General features: G+C 34.2%; 1 protein-coding gene across 5 annotated transcripts in view; it reads right to left on the reverse strand.

The window, feature by feature from the left end:
- The window catches only part of LOC116336647 (hillarin), a 30,579-nt gene extending 14,391 nt beyond the window's left edge, over positions 1-16,188 (reverse strand). The window contains exons 1-4 of one of the 5 annotated variants that reach the window (XM_031760622.1): positions 15,941-16,188; positions 4,081-4,624; positions 3,544-3,685; positions 379-566 (exon numbers count right to left, since the gene is read on the reverse strand). In XM_031760622.1, coding sequence (XP_031616482.1) covers positions 379-566; positions 3,544-3,685; positions 4,081-4,281 — 531 coding nt within the window. In that variant the 5' untranslated portion in view covers positions 4,282-4,624; positions 15,941-16,188. Of the gene's footprint in view, positions 1-378; positions 567-3,543; positions 3,686-4,080; positions 4,625-4,780; positions 4,938-11,452; positions 11,597-15,940 lie in introns of those variants that run through there. The other 4 variants (XM_031760624.1, XM_031760621.1, XM_031760625.1 and 1 more) reach the window with 4 other exon arrangements.
- Positions 16,189-16,622: the final 434 nt, after the last annotated feature.

Below are 16,622 nucleotides of genomic sequence, written 5' to 3' on the forward strand. Positions count from 1 at the left end.
TCTCTCTCTCTCTCTCTCTCTCTCTCTCTCTCTCTCTCTCTCTCTCTGTATAGTCTTAATTTATGGAACTGAATTTATGTTCATCATCAAATGGGAAAATAAAAGAAAAGAAGATCAATTGTTTGTTTGCACAGAGTGTGGTGCCTCTCACACATTCCATCTCGAGAACATATCATTTTAATTCTATGCAGACATTTAAATATTGGCGCGTTTACATTTGTATCTTACAAATATAGACATTTGTGGAGGTTGTCATTTTCATTCACGCAATTTAATTAATGAACCCACACAAATATTTCGTTTCCTTCTCTCATTCCCTAACCACTGCTACACTAATAAATTCGATTAAATAAGTGACTAGATCTAAACGTTACTTACCAGGTAATAATCGATGGGCTTTTCGCGCCGTTTATTGTATGCCTTTTGGATTTCGGTCTGTTTAAGTGCATGGGCAATGTGTAAGGCGCTAGCATCGAAACGACCATATTTGTAATCACTGTCATTATGTGATGGTGAACTAATATCCCTATTGTTATGATAGCCATTTGGTGTGATTTGACGTTGCACTGTTGGCGTTGATGAGATTAAAAATGAAATGGGGAAATAAATTTAAAAAAAAAAAACATACATTTAAAAAAGTTTAACATTCGAGTGTTGAAAGAGGCAAAGAGCCAACTTAATAACAAAACATTCAAATGAAAGAAATTAAAAGAGCTTTTTCCAATATAAAACAAAAATATTTGTCCATTTTTACATTCACTTTTACAATGTACATTCAATCATTTTAATTTGAATGAAAGTTGAATAAAAGCGACCAACAAAAATATCGCTCGATTGCATTCGCGCCGAGATTACTAAAAAACGTTACTAATTTAACCGTATGTTTGTGCTTTAACTCATTTTCTTTATATCAAATTGTCAATATGTTTTACAGCTGAATTAATCACCACCAAAGTGAGAATACAATGTTTCAACGCACAAAATGATTTTCTTTTTTTTAAGTGAGGCATTTTCGTATACGTGCACGGATAAAACTGTATCAAATCGAAAACCGGCAATTGTAATTAAATTCAACGAAAATACCGACACATTTGAAATTAAAAAAAAACGTAACAAGAGATAAGAAAGAAAAAAGCAAAATCAATCCGGGCGCTCTACTACACACTGAATAATTAAAAACAATGATTTCTTTATCATACAGGAACTTTTGGTTTTCATCAATAGCAACAACAAAAAATTGCTTAAGTCGATTCTTAATTGAATGCATTAATTACATGGTCATAATGTTTTGGCATAATTTTGAGAAATTTTCTGCAGTTTTATGGCATTGCATGTACAAAAAGGTAGATAGAAAGATAAAAAGTGAAACAAGAAACGCAACAAATATTGTGCGATGGCCAAAGCGCCCCCATGAAGTAATTTTCGTTGGGATTTTCATAACAAATCGATTTAATTTATTCGCCCCACACACGTGTACGAAAAAAAACAGAAAGAATTGAGAAATGATCAAATAAGGGCAGAAGCAACGACGGCATAACAAAAATTACATTTTAATGGATGTGTAAACATAAACATTTTCAATTAATTGAATCAAAAAATTTCTTTTCTGTTTTCATGTAGATTGGATTACTTTCTGATTAGAGCCAATGGAGCTTTGTTATGGTTTTTCATGGCTGTATGCTGGCGCGCGCTCTCATCGCGCCATTTTGTCCAATCGAGGAATTAGATTTCACCGAGTTTTTCCGCTCTTTGATCATTCTTTGAAATTCATTAAACATTTTGTTGTTGTTTTTTTTCTGTTCATCTGTTGAACACAGATACTCTCTTGTTTTTTTCTTCATTCATATGATATTTGTTTTTTTTTTTTTTTTCAAATCACTAAATTTTCACATTTCAAATTCAGCGTCGATATGTCTATTAAAAACATAAAATACCAATGTAAATTTTATTGTGTGCCACATATAGATTTACACACAAAGTCAGTGTGTATGCGCGCGCGCTTGATTCCATTCGATTTGAACACTTTATCGATTCGAAGAAAATTACATAGCGCATCTAGAAATCGGACAATGTAACAAAACCGCAAAATTAAAGAAGAAGAGAAGAACGATACGAATGCACAACGAGATAATCAATAATTTATCAATTGAACATGGAGTGGGTGTGCTGCGTTGGTAATGTTGAACGCGCGAAAAGTAGCATGAATACAAATTCGAACAATAACAATGTGAAAAAACAACAACAACATTGATTTGTATAATTGGATGCATATAAATGAAAATTATGAATGAATCCGCGCACCATGCAAGTGGTCATGGGCAAATACGAATTGGAAAATTGCGTGCGCGCAAATTTCTCTCTTCTTCATTTGAAATATAAAGAGAGATAGAGAGAGAGAGAGAGAAAATTAAAACAAACCGTTTGATTAACTATATGTGACTATGCCATACGTTAAAAATGAAAAAGATAAGCAGAAATATAGAAACTATGCATTTATTGCTGGGTAGTTTTGTGAATTGTGTTTTTTCTGTTGTTGTCGACCAAAAGTAGAAGAAAATTTTCAATGCGATAATCTCCTTTTATATGCAAATTATTTATAATGATACATACAGATGGATCGAATGAAAGTGCGCGAGCGTGCAATCGTTCACATTAATTGTGAATATGCCACACTGCTTGAGCGAATCAAATGGAATGTATCGGTGAGCGTTGAACGTGTGCTCGACTCACCATGCGTGTGCTTCATTTGATTGCAAACGAACAGCAAATAGAGTGAATGACGAATATAAATCGTGGCCAATTTTTAGCATTAATAGGGACGCAGTGTGCAGCAAATCAATTCAAAGGAAGAACTATACATGAGACAATCGATAAATAAACTTCTCGCCATATTCTCTCTATCTCATTCGTAAATTCGCTATTTCTTGCTATGCTTTGCTGTTCTCTGTTGTTATTATTATTGTTATTATTTCATTTTATTTTCGTTGCTCCACAATTACACCCAGCGCACATAATTATAGCCTTTATTTGGATTTGATTAGATTTTATGCATGACAAAATCTCGGCAAACACCAAAGAAATATCTACTTCTTTCGCATTTTGTTGAAGAAGAAAAAAAAAGAGCAGCAACACTGAGCAGCATGACCATTGATTTGAACATGATTTACAATTGTTAATCTCCTTTGTTTGCAAGTCGGTTATTCGTGAGACTATATTGACCGAACCGATTTACACATCAAATCAATCAATGTTTTCTTTACAATGAACGAGAAAGTTTGTTTTACTGTTACTCAAAGTAAGGAGCCGATCGATCCAATGAGTTAGGTTTTTTTTTTGTCATCATTTTCGATCGACCGATGATTTTCGCTTTTTCCCTTCAAACGCTTTTTTAATTTCATTTTCGATTTTCACTTATTTTTCTGTATTACAAACGCACAAAATTACTGCTTTTTCTTTCAATGTGAATCAAGCATTCGAATGCTTTGTTATTTTATTTTATATACTTTTTTAAATAAACTTGAAATATGAAAAAAATGCTCTTACAGTCAATGTCTCTTGATCCGCCCCGAATCTGTTCATTTACTGGTTTATTTGACTTCGGTGCATTCAATGCTTGACGAATACCAACAGACGTCTGATCAAAGTGTCCTGGCCCACTTTTTGGTACATGTGAACTACAGTAAACCTGAGTGGAAAATTTATTTAAGAAAAATGTACCATTAGAATGAAATTCGATATTCATTTTTTTCGGAATAATTTGTATAATTTAAATTTATCTTGAACCAAACAACTTGTGACAGGAGTCCAACGGTTAGATGAACTACTAGGTGTATTTAAAATTACCCTTCTACAAATTTAGAGAAGAAAAATTCCGAAAAAGTGAAGACCTTTTTTCAAAGACTCTCATTTTTTCAAAGTTCGATAGTTCGAATGTGTTCGTATTATGAAAGCAAATTCGAGTAAAAACTCAGTTTAACGTGTTCTTCGAACTTTTTCGAAACTTTTTTGTGAAATATCAAAATAGTTTTGAGCTCAAAATCGAATATTCTTCGATAAAACTAAAATTTGTAAATGGCTTACCTCTTTATCTTCCTGTTTGTGTTGATTATTGTAATATGTTTTAAGTGTTAATTTGGTGCCACAGCTAACGCATTTAAAGCATCCCGAATGGAAAAAGGTAAAATCTTTGAGTGGGCCAACGCGATCCACTTGATAGACAATTTCATTGCATCGCAAACAAGTGGATTCATAAAAATTTGGTCGATACATCATCTTTTGCATCAAATTTCTTACTTTTTCAATTTAAATTTTTCTACACAAACTACACTGCTGTTGCCACTAATTTTATAAGAATTCTTTTTATTTTTTATTCGATGTTGTTGGTTGCTATTTTTTTTATTTACAATTTTATCACGCCATTTGTTTCATTAAAACGTGCACATATTTGTTCCCGTGTCGCTTCCGAATTGAAACTTATTCTTATCCAGATGCACAAACACTGCCTTTGTCTTTCTTAATGATCGCATTTACAAGTACATTTTCTTTGTTGTTATTTTTCTCTCTCGGATTCGTTTGGTTATGAAATTGGAACTTGTTGTGTCGTTAACCGATGATCTAAACCTTGCTATAGAGAAACAGTTGTAGAAAAAATAAGAAATATTTTTACATAATTAATACACAATTGAACAAAACAATGAAGGCCATGGGCTTAGTAAACTATACAATCTATATTTTAGTGAATTGTCCAAAAAAAATAATAATAATAATAATAATATCGTACTGCATATCGAATTTCAAATACACTTCGTCTGAGGTCAATTTATTGTTGCAATACACTCACGTTTGTCGCAACTGTCTGTGAGCTATATTGTCGATGTACATGACATTCAATGGCGACAATCGGAACAATACAATGTGTTGTGTGTCGTGACGGAATAGTTTCTACGAACATTTAAAATACGATTTAAAAACTGACTAAACAAATAAATGGATTCTAATCTGTGTATTTTGAATCGGATCGAAGAGCCACATGAACCTTAATGCGACTTAATGCCTGTATCGACGCATCGTACAACACCCACGATCAAAACAACAGATTTTACAACCGAAACCATATTGTCTTTGAATCGATTCTTTTAAAATTCCGATGAAAAACTAAACCAAACATTCCAAAAGTATCCAAAAGTTTTTCGGAAAGAATTTTGAATGTTTCGTAATCAAAGAATCGTTTGGCTTTGAGCTCTTCATTGATTAATGCTTTTTGTCAATTTCATTTCCTCCAAAGTTCGATGGTTTTGTAAGACAATAAAAACCAATTCAGTTTTTGTCAACCATCGTTAAAAATCAACAATTGTTAAGCTTCCGATCATAAAATCGTGTATCTCATACATTCAAAACCATACATAACCGGAAAAAAAATCGAAATGAAATATTGACAAAAATGAAATGTCCAAAGATGAAATACACACTAAAAAAGGGGCACATGAACGCTTGATTACGAAATGCTTGAAACATAAAACCGTGACCATATTGAAAATGGCCATTTCCAATTGTATTAATTTAAAAAAAAATCGAAATCGATTATTCAAGCAGTGTTTTTGCGCGCTGATTTTATTGCAGTGCTGCCACACACTGCTACGGCAACGGAATCGATTTAAATCCAGCCGGTTCAATTAAAGTGCAATGACAGCATACACTTAAGTACCTGTAAACGGTTGTTATCAACCCACAATATCCCATATAATTTTTAGTACGGTGATCTACCTCTTGCCAGCACACCGCATGCTCATTACATGGTTATTTGATGCGCGCAATGGTGTTTCCATGAAATTCATTATACAATCAATGGCATTAAAAAACCATTACATCGATTTGGGAAGTGAATGATTTTCAAAAATACCTGTCGTTTTATTGTCCATTTCACAACACAATAAAATGACGTTTTCTCACATTTTCGAGAAAAAAGAGCCGAAGAAAATTGACCGAACAAAAATCTGTGTGATTTGATCGATTTATCGAATTACGGAAGTAACTGTGATCGGAAGAAGAAGAAGAAGAAACAGAAGTAAAAGAAACTAAATGGCAGAAAAATAATTCCTCCTCCACCGGATAAATTGGATAGTGATTTGGTTTGGCGCTATTGTTTTTAAAAGTTTGTTCAAAATATATTGTTGAATGAAATGAATGAAACCACATGGTATAAATATTCATGACATCATATTTCAACCTACACTTTTCACGCCGAAACAATATCTCAACTACGCACATATGAAAGACGTTCGGTGTTTTGGTGAGCACTCTGTTTGACCGCGCGATTATCTGAATCTGTTCGCATGCTTTTTGCGTGAAGTTTCACGCATCTGACAACATCGAAACAAAGTGCCCGAATATGAAAATCAAGAACAACAAATTCATCTTCCATTCAACTCTCGCCTCAGATAAATTTATGTATCTGATGACATTCGGGAATTAAGTGCCCGAGTGCAATAAAACATCAAAGAAACAATCGAAATCCAAACTCAAATCTATTTATTAATCGATCAAAATCATTATTACTTTGATTCGATTTCGATCAATGTTGATTTGGTGTTCTGCGCGACTGAATTGTAAACGAAGTAAATGTCGTGGGCTTTTTTCGTTCATCGCGCCACTTTTCGTTTAAAGAAGTGAATCTGTACTATATTCGGATGCGATATATCTTTGTTTTTGATATTTGCTACTTTTTTCGCGTATTCATTGACATTTTTTTTTCGCTATGTATGCCTTGAATTCAATTTGGTGATTCTTTTTGTTTCTTTTATTTATTTTCACAATCACTTGGACAGCCACCGTTATTTCAAGGCGGCATTCAAATATACAACAGCCTAAAATTTAGTTTCGTACAATGATAGCAGCTCACCACGCAGATTTGTTAAACAATTTTTAACAAAATATGAAAAATCACTTTAAAAGAATTTTAATCTTGTCAACAGAAAAATAAATATATGCAAATATTTATCTAACTTTTGTTGCTTTGATCCGATTGATAAATTTAACGAGTTTCAGTGATATGTAACTGAGCCATCGTAAATAATGTAAATAAGGTGAAAGAAGTCGAACGGCCGTATTTACGTGTCAAAGTGATTTGATGAATGGATTGAAATACGAAAAGAACTGTTTTAGTCATTATGACTTAAGGTATTTTCTTTGATCGAAGCTAGAAATCCGACAATATTCAAACAAATGTCGTTTTTTTTTATTTGAAGATTATAAATGACAGATTTGAATCATATCGGGATCGGTCATATTCATCATTTATGCAATTTGTCGGCCTATAAACAAACGGTCAAAGCTTGATATCTTTGAAATCTTTGAGGCCTTTTATTTTGATAAACGACAGCAATCGGCCAAAAACGATGAGTTGGTGAGCTTAATAAGTGAAATGCAATTCAAACTATTTATAGCTTGCGACAATGTTTGTGTCGAAAACCAAAACAGAACCAACTCTCCTCCAGAGGTGAGAAATTCCTTTGCAACACCATTCGCAATTTTATGAACAAGAAAATAATGTCTCCTAGAAAAAGAAATGACGAATCGAGAGAAGGAGAAAGAGAGAGAAAATTGGAATTTGTGGTCAAAGCTATAAAATTAATTTGTGCTTTGTGTGTGTGAATGAACTTGATTGAGACGAATAATGGTTTTAAAATGCAAATGCTCAATAGCCAGTGGAACGGTCGACTACATTGAATCAATCATTTTAATGGATTATAAAAATGCATAAATATTATATCTATACACACACGGATGGAACGCACCAGAGAGAAATAAAGTGAAAGAGATTTGGTGATGATGGCAGCTAGACAAACCGGATAAACCGATTAACATTTTGTGTGGTTGTGTCAATCGTCGAATTCAATCTCTCTTTTCTTTTCTCAATCGAACAACAACAAAAAAAAAGAGACAGGCTCTTTTTTCGACTAATCCGTGCACTTTTGGATTGTGCCCGGCTGAAAAAGGGAAGAAACAGAATTCCAGTGCTGTTGAATTGAAAACAATGTCGATGACGATGATGGAAAAATTCTGTATGCCCATTTAAGGTTTTGCACAGAAAAGTGTGGTAGACATAGCCCAAAGAGAGAACATGTGATGCCGTTATTATTCTTCGGTTCACAAAACACTTTCAAGCGTATTGCGCGCGCGCAGCGGTATGATGGCGGTGTGTGTGTGGATTTTGTAGCATGGTGCACATGAATGATAAAGTAAACAAGCGCATATTCTTATGGCTTAAATGAGCATCAACTGAATAATGCTACGGTGGCAAAAAAAGAGTGATAAAATGAAGAAGCAACAATGCCTGATATATCTCTTTTTATTTTCTTTATATTTCACGTCAAAAATATTGTGCATGTGGTAATGCAAAAAATATTCATGTGCTCTAAACGTGGTTGCTGCTATTTTTGTTTTGTGCCGTTCGTTCGATGCATTAAGTTTGAAAATTCCGTCCGTGTTAAAATGCACCAAATGAACGTTATACGTGTGTGGAACAAAATTCAGTGCTGAGAGTTTCTTCAATTCATCTGGTTGGCATATCTTCGTCATTTTGGCATTTGCTTTACACCAACGATTCGACTAATCAGCAATTGTAATATTACGATGCGAAAGATTCGTCGTAGCCACCGTCATTTTTCACTTCATGTTGTTGTTGTCGATGATGAACGAAAAGAGATTAAAAAAGCATTATTTTTTTGTGTGAACTGCATGCATAACAGAGCGGCAATAAACCATTTCCAAATGAATCCATTATTGCGGTGAGAACATGCATTTCATCAATGCGCTCACAAACACAGGCCGCACAGTGTACACAGCTAACCGAATATGATTAGATAATAAGACTAAACAAAAGAACACGCTTAAATGGAGCACACATTTTGTGAAGAAAATAATAATAATAAAAAAAAGAATATAAAAACAGATATATATATGTAGAATCGGCCTTCTTTTTCCACCCATTTCATATCATCAGATAGATTGCTTTCCTCTGTGCAATACAAAAACAACTTAAGCGATTTTGAGCTTGAGGAGCGCACACAGACAAACAATTTACACACTTTGACGCTCTTACACTCGCTTGTCAACACAAATATAGATAATTTCCTTGTGTTTTTTTTGTTGTTAATTTTTTTTGAAGGTGGTGATGGAATATAAGGAATATAATTTAAAACAAAACATAAATCGAATTGGAATTTACTTAATTTAGATGTTCTGGCTAATATGCACCGTATTTGGATATATGGATATCAAATAGAGATTTCAAAATGTCCGAAACAAAATAAAATAGCATACAACAAATTCAATAGAGAAAAATGGTTAAAATGTTACCACTGTCGACCAAATCGATTAAGGCAAACAAATAATTTACGGGTACGCTTCTCAATAATGCAAATCAACACTGACATATACACTGGCTATTGTCACGCATATACAATGCTCTAAATTTCTCTCTCTCTCTCTCTCTTTTTTGCTCCACAAAAATAAATGTTCAATTACTCGGATGATTTGGATGTTGGGCTGCTGAATAATTGTGAGTTGCTCTCATTTTCACCATACACATGTGCTTTGCAATACATCGAAAATGACATTTTACCATGAAATTTATATGTGTGGGGGCTGGTCGAACCACTGATTGAATCATCTTTTCGGTTTATTGCTGGCACACCATGTGGATGAATGGCAACAAGAAACATGACCGTGTTCAACTTAATGTGAGTGTTTCCAATGACAATGAACAAAGCGAACCACATAAAGGAACAAAAAAAAAAAAAGAAACGATTTCAATCAAGCAATGGACTTATATGGCCTATATTTGAAATTAATTGTCGAGCAAAATGAGCAAGTTTCATGTATTCATTAGCGATTTTGATATTGTGTGTCGTCAATTAGAAATGATCAAGCACCATATTTCAGCTCATGGCACAGCTCTCAGCATGGAATTTCATTTTTGATTTGCAACAAATGCAATTTTTCTTTGAATGAATTCATAAATCATATTTTAACAAGATGATGTGAAGAAAACGCAGAATTTCTTCATTCACATCCACAAGTGTGAAGTCACGATTGAAACAATTTTCATGTTTGTAATGTTGAGGCATTTTGCCGAGGCTTCGAGGAAGAACTGAAACATTTTTTTTGTCTCTGAACTCATCACACACAAACACAAACGACAGAAAGATTCACACGTGCATGATAAATAAAGATATTTCTCATGCATTTAGATTCATTCGAAAAGATGTTGCGATCGGTGAAATGAGCAATGCGAAACGACGAACTCGACGCTTGTAAAAGACATCGATGACCAAATAAGAGACGAAAATGTTCATTTATCGTTCACTGTCGTAAATTGCATGCGAAATGTTAAGACTTTTATCGGCAATGAGACGAAAATTATATATTTTGCTTTGGTTTCATATCGAATGCGAAGAACTCAAAATGACTCTTGCATTTATAACATAAAAAATTTCATTTTCATCATATCCAGATCACAATGCCAATGCCCAAAAATATAAATGCCAATTTGTAACCATTTTTGTTCGGCGTAAATTATTTATATGTTTGCCATTCCGTGCGCACAAATGGTAGTGCTCATTTGCGTCTTTATTTGTCGTCATACGATTTTTTCTCTCTCTTCTGTTGTGTTGACGTGAAACACAATAAAGCGATCATATCGCTCGCAAATACGCTTCAAACATTCAACCAATTCACACAAATCGCAAATCGATGTCACTTAATTTACTTTACAAACACGAATTTGTCAAAAGCATTATTCCACCAGAATAACAACAGTTCCTTTTTTTGTATTTGTTTATTTGATTCGTTTGATCAAACGATCGATGTGCCTTTTTTGTTGTGTTCAATTAAAAACGTATACACTGAATAAGTTGCGCATTGCACTTGTATGCCGCTATTAACTTTTGCTTTCGATTTGGGTTTTCTTCGTCGTTTTTTTTCTATTCGTTTTTTTTCATCGTTTCCGTGGGAAATAATCGATCAATTTGTCAACACGCGCACCGAACTCGAAATGGAAACTAAATAGCCTCGCATTTGTTACCGCATTACATAAATTTTGTTGAATGAAAATATTTTATCTCTCGTTTTTTTTTTCATTCGATTGCAGTAGTGCACATATTTTTTTTTACGGAAAACTTTGACTACTCTTGTCTTTCTTTATCTTGTTTTTTTTTTTTTTTATTAACGACAACGAAAATTAAATTTCTCTAGAGTATTTTGTAATAATCGATAGCGCACAGTTTAAAAAAATGCCAGGAAAAGTACACACGATAAAAAAACGACAACAACAGAACTATTGTTAGTAGAAGAAGATGTGAAAAAATAAGAACTCTATATTTAAATGATAAAAAAAAACAACACCAGAGAAAGAGCGAATACAATTCTAGAGAATTCAGTAAAGAACATGTACCGAGTTGATGGGTATTTATGGAAAGACAACACAAAATGAACTAATAACAATAATAATAAACAAACAAGAAACTCCACTTTGTGCCGAACGAGAGGAACACTTCTTCATTAGGCCGAATTAAAGTCGCGACTGTTCAAAATCGTGCAAGATTCAAGTTTTCGATACGAAATATTATGACTTTGGATTGCACGGTATTTACTACTTGTTTCGTTCTCTCGTTCAACCGCTCTAGCTCGCTCAATTCCGTGATCATTTGAGCACAATATTTTACGTCTTTGTCTACATCTTCAAGTGGTTGTGCTATCTCTTTTCGTTTGCTGCCATTCCATTGCTGGCGGCTTATCGATCTTATTCGCTTCGCTTCTTGATCTTTGCGTTTTACCATATATTATTTTTTTCGTTCGTTTGTTTTACGTTTCTTTTCTCATGACTTTTTTGTCTTCTTCTTTTTCATTTTCTTCTTGTGTTGTTTCGATTTTATTTTAAAACGCACACATGCACAACATTGGTGCTACGCGAGAGCGCGCATGTTAAAGTCTGCATTGACTACAAAGACACGGTGATCGTACAGAGGTTGGTACGTGGTCACGCAATCAAAGGAGAAAGAGACGATTGTATGTGTGATGGCATGTATGTGTATGCACGGTGACGCTGTGTCAAATTTAAAGACAACCAGCGCAAAAATATGTAGAACTACGCGACTTAAAAATTTATGATTACACCGAGAGACAAAACGTTCGCGCAAAACTACTACGGTCATTGATGCTGAAGACCAACGGAATGTTTGGTATGTTTGGTGTGTATGGGTTTTATGTGCATGTTATGTACCATTGAAATCGTTCAAAGATCATTTTGTACATGTTGTTCGCTATTCATCTGCTATTTTTGCTATGATGATCATGCTGATGGCTGCTCTGTGTGTTGGCTGCTGCTAAAATCGAGTGCGAAAAATATGTGTAATATGTGTGCTGTCTTGTCAGTCAGCCGATCTGCTTTATTGTGGTTGCCACAGAGAATAAGAAACCTACACACAAGCATAGCACACATAGTCCATTTTGACCCAATCACAACTTGTACGTGAGGAGGCGAAAAAAAGAACACTCAAAAAGACATTAGATTTTGATGTGGCCTCGATTGGCGATTTGTTGTCGGATTTTTGTTTTTCATTTTACGCAAATTGCGCAATTTCATACATTTTGAATTTTATGCACGAAAATTCCTCATCATACACGATCACACAAAATGACGATCAAATTCATATTCAGAATCTTTCGAAAAATTCAAAAAAATATGATTGCGCAAAAACTAAAATTCGGTCGAAATTTCGTATCTGTTTAACATTTTTTGCTTGTCAATTTGCATGTTATGCTGCTTTCCAACAATTTATGACTGAAGTAAGTGTAATAAAAGATGTAGAAAAGAAATGGGTAAAGAAGCCAATTTGTTTTCTCTCTTTCTCTTTCCACTGCACGGTAAACAAGTTAGCATAATATATGCGTGATCGTTGTGTTGGACTGTGCAACGTAAATTAGGTGCAACAGAATATGATTCGGTTCAAAGGTGACTTATGTACAATTTCGCTGAACTGGATGGCATATTTTCTGGATACTTTTTATGCGCACACAAAATTAGCCACTTAAATCACATTTTACATGTTGAGCATATGTGCCCGATTGTGTGTATATGGTTTGTGTCATGTGCAAAAGTTGTTTCGTTACTTCGTTGTCGTTTTTTTTTTATCTCTAGGGGCATGGTTCTCAACCACATCACATCAAATTCATCTTTGATTTGCGCATTTTTCGAGCAACGACCAAATTTGCTTATTCTGTTTGAATTCAATAAAGAATAAGAAAATTCCGCGAATATTTCTGGTACCAAATTTCGTAATATGTTCTCATAAATAGATAAGTACCCCTTGTTTTTACATTAAAAAAAACGATTTTATTCGGTCGCTGATGCGCGGGCGCGGATAACGACAACACACGGCGAGTAACAAGTTCGACAAAAACAAGCTGTATGCGCACATTTTCATTCTGTCCTCTTGTGGTTTTTCAGCTGAAAAGCAACAACGGCAAGCATGCGATTTTAATAGCGGTACTCAAATTTGACGGGGCCGCCTCTTTGTCGATGATAAACAATGCAATCAATATGGATAAATGGATGGACATGTTGCGCTGGATGTTTAAATGAATAAATAGACCGTCGACAAGACGATGAGCGCAAGTCCATGCCCGTTGTGAATAAGAAATTTTGTGCATTATAACCGGTTATATTCCATACAAGCCTGCGCTAACAAAAAAAAATTTCTCTTCATCATGGAAAGCGTTTAAATGGAAATCAAAAGTTTTTTTTAGTTGTTGGCACGGGCGCGCGCTCACCGTGGAAATTTGTTAAAATGCACAATATCGAAAATGCCGAAAATGGTCAGATTTCAATGAAAAGAATTTTCAATTCAGATTTTGCGGTGCGTTTGTTATATTTTCTATGTTAAACACAAAAATCACAAATCCGTAACGACAACGAGATTTAAAAAAAAAGAACATCAAGCGCACGGGCATACTAAACGTTCATTACAGATGTATGAGGAGGAGAATGAAGCGAACAATTGCCATCTAATCTTACAAAAGAGCAAAAATGCGCCAATTTTGAAACTACTCTAAAAACAAAGAAACATTTTGAATAACACAGAAGAGCTTGCCGCAAACAGAATCTATTCAATTGGAAAATTCATTAAAAAAAAACGAAAAACACTTTGAATTCAAACGGTTTATTTGGTTAGTTGTTGCTGCTGCTGTTGTATGTGTGTGAGTGTAGTGCAAAGAAGTGAAGTCATAGCGCATTAAGAAAACACACAGAAGCATGGCACAACGACGATAATCATAACTTAAACATTGCTTGAATTTGTTTTCGACGCGGGGAGCGGGTAACGGTGTGAGCGTTGTGAATTGATTAAGAGGCGCGTTTTTTGCAATACATGCGAAAATAAATGAAATGAAGTAATTTCCAATCACAAAACGATGATTTTAATCAAAAAGCAAAAACAAAATCATTTCAAGATTAGCGCGAAAAATTTCATTTTTTTTTTGTTGCGCTGTTGGCTGTTCGGTTTGGCGGCTGATCTTTTTTCTTTCATTTTTGAAAGCGAATGAGAATATGCGATATAATTCAACGCATTTTAACATTGCGCTAAAAACGCTTCAAGCTGACGTTGATGTGTGTGCTTATGCATACCGAATGGAATATGCACTTGTTTGTGTTTTTTTTCTCTTTGCGTTCATCTCTTTCGTTCAATCGGCGATCTCTTTTTTTTTAAATTTTTGTTAATTTTAATTGTTGGCATTTTTTCTATTCATACCTTCGGCGTTTTTTTTTTTAATTTTTCTCTATTCATTTATTTTTATCATTCGCTCCTTCTGCTTTTCTCTCTGTGTCTATCTCTAACTGAATATTAGTTACTTCTGTTATCTGCATCTCTGAGCATCGGAATCTAAATGCTCGTTCATTTCTTTCTTTCTCTTGCTCTTTTTCTCCCTGTCAATGTGCCAATGTAGCGAATCTTTTATTCGCTCTCGCCTCCAACTATTTAATGCAAATTTATGCGTTTGTTCGCTCTGCATATTTTTCTTTTGACTCGATTATGAATAGAATGAATATTGTGCAAATTTATCGTTGTTCACGCACAAATTCTTTCTTTTATTCTCTCCTTCGCTCCCTGTCTATCTGCCTCTTTCATTTGACTGTCTCTTACTTTGTAGTTGATATAATGAAAACAAAAAATACTGCGAAATATAAACAATGTGGCATGTGTAGAATACGGTATAAGGTGCATCAAAAGCATTATTATTGTGACGAAAACATCGAAATTTGTTGACGCGTTTGTGAATCATAAAAATGTTTATCTCTTGCGAAATTTGCTGGCGAAAGCAGAAAATATGCTTAAAAAAACAACAACCTACCGCTATTCGAATTTACATCATCGTCAAAGAATGCAAATTGAAATTTAGTCACCCGGTGATGATAACTGTAACTTTCGCGCAACACAAAAAATTTCCATATATTGATGCATTTATTTTAACATGGTTCTCATTTATTCGACTCGTTTGTTTATTCTATTTTATGTTCGTTTCATTTCGAAAACTTCGACAATTACAGATAGATTTTCCGCGCTGACCTCACTCAACATATGACCCAAACGAAAATATCGGCGGAGATTCTATTTTTCGTTGAAAAAAAATTCTATTGTAGTATTTTGCGATTGTTTTGCACAAAATCCGGAAAAATACACATTCTATTACGGTTAAAAATCAATTACGAGAAAACATCGGTTCGATCGATTGATTGATTCGTCACAATTGATTATGCGCAAGGCATTCATTAAGTTGTGAGATTTTCCAAAATGTGAACAACAAATTGACGTCAGTGTTGTGTCAGCTTGATAATTTTGAACATTTCAAAAGAGTTTCAATGTATTTCTGAAATAGAAATTACCATGAGAAAGGTATCTATGTACCTTTAGATGACGCACACAATTTAATAACATTTGATTAAAAACAGCGCGTGCACTCTCACTCACTTTCAGTAATTACCATTCGGTACATTCGGGTAATCGAATTGACTGTGAAAAAATGTTGAAAATGTTCAATATTTCGTTGCACTTGAAGTGAATAGTAAGCAAATTAATGTAAAATAAAATAAACTTTGTCACACCGTCACAGCAGCATTTGAGAGACAGAACAAAAAACCAAACCGAACGATATAAACATACACTTGATATGTACTGAATGCATGAAATATTGATATTTCAATTGAATGCCGATCCCATCAAGAGAAATAAACAAAAGTAAACACACAGTGAGTCTACATCATGGCTCGTCATCACTGCCGCACAACACAGCAGCACACATTGATGCATTTGAATGCGTGAGAGAGCAATATGATCGAAACGAATGTGTCTTTCGTGTCATTTATTCTACAAACACGTATATATATGGATGTTTGATGCGAGATCGCATTTTTTACATCAAAACACACAAAAACATTCATGGACCGCACACCCGCATTGCTTCACACAGCTGCTCGATATCAACAAAAACATAGACACGAACCACGTTGCCATTACTGCTGTATGCCGACATACACAATAAATTTTATTCAACTGGTATTCGGTTTC

Source organism: Contarinia nasturtii, unplaced genomic scaffold, assembly GCF_009176525.2.
Source record: "Contarinia nasturtii isolate CC-2019 unplaced genomic scaffold, AAFC_CNas_1.1 Cnas_scaffold_187, whole genome shotgun sequence".
Classification (NCBI taxonomy): domain Eukaryota; kingdom Metazoa; phylum Arthropoda; class Insecta; order Diptera; family Cecidomyiidae; genus Contarinia; species Contarinia nasturtii.